A 4054-nucleotide genomic window follows, 5' to 3' on the forward strand; every position below is an offset into this window, starting at 1 on the left:
TAAAGGATGTCTGTGGCAACCCTGAAAAAGGGAAAGGAAGATAGAATGATGATTGTCTACTTGAAAGAAGGCTTTTATGCATCTCAGTGGGTTCACAGCAACCTGCCTGGCTGAAGGTCCTGTCATTGGGATTATTAAAAACATTATTTCTTGCCAGAATTTTATTAAAATTTGTATGGGTTTAGTATAACTAGTAGACTCAATCTCATTAACAAGAGTGAGTTGAGACTGACTCTTTCATTGGCTATTGGAGTATTCTACCTTTTGAGGTTCAAAGGGGACTATTTATTTTACTGCTCATTGGGCATGACCACCTATACTGATCGACTCTGGTCATTATTTGAGACACTGATGCTGGCCAGTACTCAGTTTTTGGTGTAGTGCTTCCTTTTCTCTGTTGGTGGCACACGGAACCACTAGTTCATTCTACCTTCATACAGCTGGGAAAATGTGAATGTAACTAAACTGCCTGCTAATCATGAGAAAATATCCATACACATCAATGCTATCCCAGTTCTTAAAATTAATGAACAAGTAACACAGCCCATTGGACCCACCTGTCATGTAGTCAACAATACTTTCTGGACACTCCACAGAATGTTTCTCTTGTGTTTCATTATGAATGGATTGACTTTATAGGCTGAGATGGTCTTAATCAAGAATTATGTCCATTTTTCTGGTTTATTGTTGCCCTGCGGTGGTGCTCTAGTTGTGCATTGCTGAGATGCAAAGGCAGGTTAACTTACTGTAGACCATTCAGGACAGAATTCTCAACACAAGGGAATCATACAAATGAGTCTTATGGAAAGGAAATAAAAAGCAGTGAGTTTAATGCTTGAGGTTTATTATAGAGAAAGAAAGAGAAAAAGGCACAGGTAAAATGAATTCGAAGATTCTATCAGTTCAACCTATGTTCAGGGTAGAATTTGAAACCGTGGTTAAAGGATGTCTGTGGCACCCTGAAAAGGAGAAAGGAAGATAGAATGATGCTTGTCTACTTGAAAGAAAGCTTTTATGAATCTCAGTGGGTTCACAGCAACCTGCCTGGCTGAAGGTCCTGTCATTGGGATTATTAAAAACATTATTTCTTGCCAGAATAAAATTCTTGCCAGAATTTTATTAAAATTTGTATGGGTTTAGTGTAACTAAACCCATGCCTTTCTAAGTCTTCATGGAATCTCCCCGTGGTTTGGGACTTGATCTACTCAGCTCAGCGACAGCAACGCTTGTATCTTTGGCCATAGATGTAACAGGTCCCAGAAGGACTCTCAAAGGACTTGCAGAAGCGGTTGGGTCGGCACGTGCAACGTCTTAGTTTCCAAAGGCCTGTGGAGGGAGGAGGAGGGTCAGGCACAGTGTGGAACAGACAGGAAGGAGAGACATAGCAAGGCTCATGGAGATCTTCTGAGACACCAGGAGTCTACTCACCATAGACAATACCTGACAGGTTAGGGTGAAAGGATCCACGTGCTAGTCATAAATCACAAGGAATCTTACCAGCTCTGTATTGTTCTGCTCCGAGTCTATGATGTAGATCAGTGATGGCGAACCTTTTGAGCTCGACGTGTCAGCATTTTGAAAAACCCTAACTTAACTCTGGTGCTGTGTCACATATAGAAATTTTTTGCTATTTGCAACCATGGTAAGACAAAGATTTATATTTTTGATATTTATTTTATATATTTAAGTGCCATTTAACAAAGAAAAATCAACAAAAAATGAGTTCCTGTGTCATCTCTGACACGCATGTCAAGGGTTCGCCAACACTGATGTAGATGCTTATGTCCTGACCCTGCTCCCCAACCCACCTCCAAATTGGAATACCTACTCTTCACCCCACCTCATCCTCTCACCCAATCTTGAGCTCTAACTCTATTACCCGCTCACAAGCCCCTCTAATGGGCCACAGATCCCAAAAGCACATTGGCTGTTGTCTCACCAACAGCTTGAGTGAAGTGTTCCTCTCCTGTGAAGGACATGGCCACGTCCTGGTCATTATCCCCAGCCTGGTCCTGGTCCTCAGCCCAGATGTCTTCGGCCTTGGGCTGCTCCTGGGAAGAAACCTGGTCAGCTGTCTCTTGGAGGGTCTGAGTCTGGGCCTGGAGGGCCAAGAGGAGAAGGGCAGCGAGGAGAGTGAGGGTCCTCATGGCTGAGGGTCACCTGGAGCTCAAGGTCAAGTGAGAGGACAGGAGTGAGTGTATGGAGGGCACAGTCAGCCTGTACTTATAGGTCAAAGGAGAGGAGAATCAGAGACACATGGTGCAGGAGAGAAGCTGTGCCTTTGGCTGGCCTGGGGCCAAGGCCACCGTCACCCTCAAAGCCCCTTTGATGCTCCTGTTCCTGCCCCTCCATCACAGCACGTGTCCGTGTGCCGAGTGTCCACACTGGTTTCAAGGTGATAACAATGATAAGGACCTGGCATGTTTTCTGTTTCCCATCTGCTTGGATATTTACCTTCTGATGTTGAAAAAACAGGGAACTGTGCTCTCATTGAGTAAGTCAGGGACCAGAGGCCTCTGCTTTCTGATGTGGGCCCTGCTCACCTCTGAGTCCCTGGCCCTGGGACCCGCCCTTCCCCGATGGAGTGGAGGGTCCATCCTGCAGGTTCAGGCATCACTCCCTGTGGGGGAGCTTGTCAGGTCCTGGGCGGTAGGCTCCTGTGGTGGAGGGGACAGTGACTCAGGCTCAGGTGGAGTGAGCACTTGAGGACTCCAGGGAAGGAGTTGGTCAGAGCGAACCTGCAGGAGAGATTTATTTCAGGACGTCAGTGTGATCTACACGCATGGCACATACCGCTCACCACTTACTTGTGCCTTTTTGGAGAAATAGCAAACATAACAGGTTCCCAAAGTCAACCTCTAAAATCTCTGATCTTTAAAAAGAAAATATCTATATCTATATCTATATCTATATCTATATCTATATCTATATCTATACATATATATATATATATATATATATATATATGTATGTATATATTTGCACAAAGAACAAAATTCATAAGATAAACGAGTGAAAAGTAACCGTCTTCCCTCCCAGAGTCAGCCCTGCGTTCCTTCTGCAGGAACCCTAACTGAACAAAAAAATGAAGGTTTGCCTGCCTGTGGCAATGAAAGACAAACTCGTGAGGCAGGTGCTGGTGCTAAAGGAAAGAGGTTTATTCATGAGCTGTACAACATGGGAGGATGTTGGACTCTCATCTCAAAGACCATCTCCCCTTCCTGCTCATGCCCAAGGTTCTCCTAGAGAAAGGGATAACTGGATAGAAATGCTACTTTCTATCCAATTATCTTGCTAGCTTTTGGTGTGCTGGGGTCCTGTCTGTTCATCTGTCCAGATTTCCATGCAATCATGTTCTGTCCATTCATACTTCCAGCTTTTGGTGTTCTCAGTGTAAGAACCTCCCCTGCACCATCTTGGCCAATGGAGGAGACTCCCTGGTGCTCTGATTCTCAGTGTATGGTTACAGAACCACCACAGTCCAAAGAGTCTGTGTTTGCCTTTCTCTGTCCAGGCTTAACTCGAACACTGTTATATCAACAGGTACAGAACTGCAACCTTAATTTTATAGCATACTAGAGTCCCAGTGCACAAAAATTTGTGCACTCGGGGGTAGGGGGTCCCTCCACCCTGCCTGTGCTCTCTCGCAGTCTGGGACCCCTCAGGGGTGACCACTTCCTGGCTTAGGCCTGTTCCCCAGGGGATTGGGCCTAAGATGGCAATCAGACATCCCTCTGGCAGCCCAGCAGCCCTCTGGGGATGTCCATTTGCCAGTGGGGAGCAGACCAAAACTGCACTCAGACATCCTAGCACTGCTGAGGAGGCAGGAGACGCTCCCACCACCACCACTGTGCTGGCAGCCATCAGCCTGGCTTGTGGCTGAGCAGAGCTCCCCCCTATGAGAGTGCACTGACCACCAGAGGGCAGCTCCTGCATTGAGCATCTGCGCCCTGGTGGTCAGTGTGTGTCATAGTGACCAGTCATTCCCAGTCTTTCTGCTGTTAGGGTCAGTTTGCATATTACCCTTTTATTATATAGGATAGAGGCCTGGTGC

The 4054-nt window shown here is 46.1% G+C and overlaps 1 protein-coding gene across 1 annotated transcript; it reads right to left on the reverse strand.

The window, feature by feature from the left end:
- Positions 1-1210: 1210 nt before the first annotated feature.
- On the reverse strand, positions 1211-2147 carry LOC102242625 (defensin-5-like). The gene is made up of 2 exons (XM_014528788.1): positions 1940-2147; positions 1211-1326 (listed from the first exon to the last, which is right to left on the reverse strand). The coding sequence occupies exons 1-2, from the start codon at positions 2145-2147 to the stop codon at positions 1211-1213; spliced, it is 324 nt and encodes a 107-aa protein (XP_014384274.1).
- Between the last annotated feature and the right edge of the window lie 1907 nt (positions 2148-4054).

The sequence above is a fragment of the Myotis brandtii genome, unplaced genomic scaffold (genome assembly GCF_000412655.1).
Source record: "Myotis brandtii unplaced genomic scaffold, ASM41265v1 scaffold651, whole genome shotgun sequence".
In the NCBI taxonomy this organism is placed as follows: Eukaryota; Metazoa; Chordata; class Mammalia; order Chiroptera; family Vespertilionidae; genus Myotis; species Myotis brandtii.

Bases quoted from the DNA above. Each gene is read 5' to 3' on its own strand.
- LOC102242625 (XM_014528788.1), bottom strand. From the start codon at position 2,147: ATGAGGACCCTCACTCTCCTCGCTGCCCTTCTCCTCTTGGCCCTCCAG. The intron at 1,327-1,939 runs GTGAGACAACAG...CTCCCTCCACAG, and splicing joins ACACTTCACTCAAGCTGTTG to GCCTTTGGAAACTAAGACGT.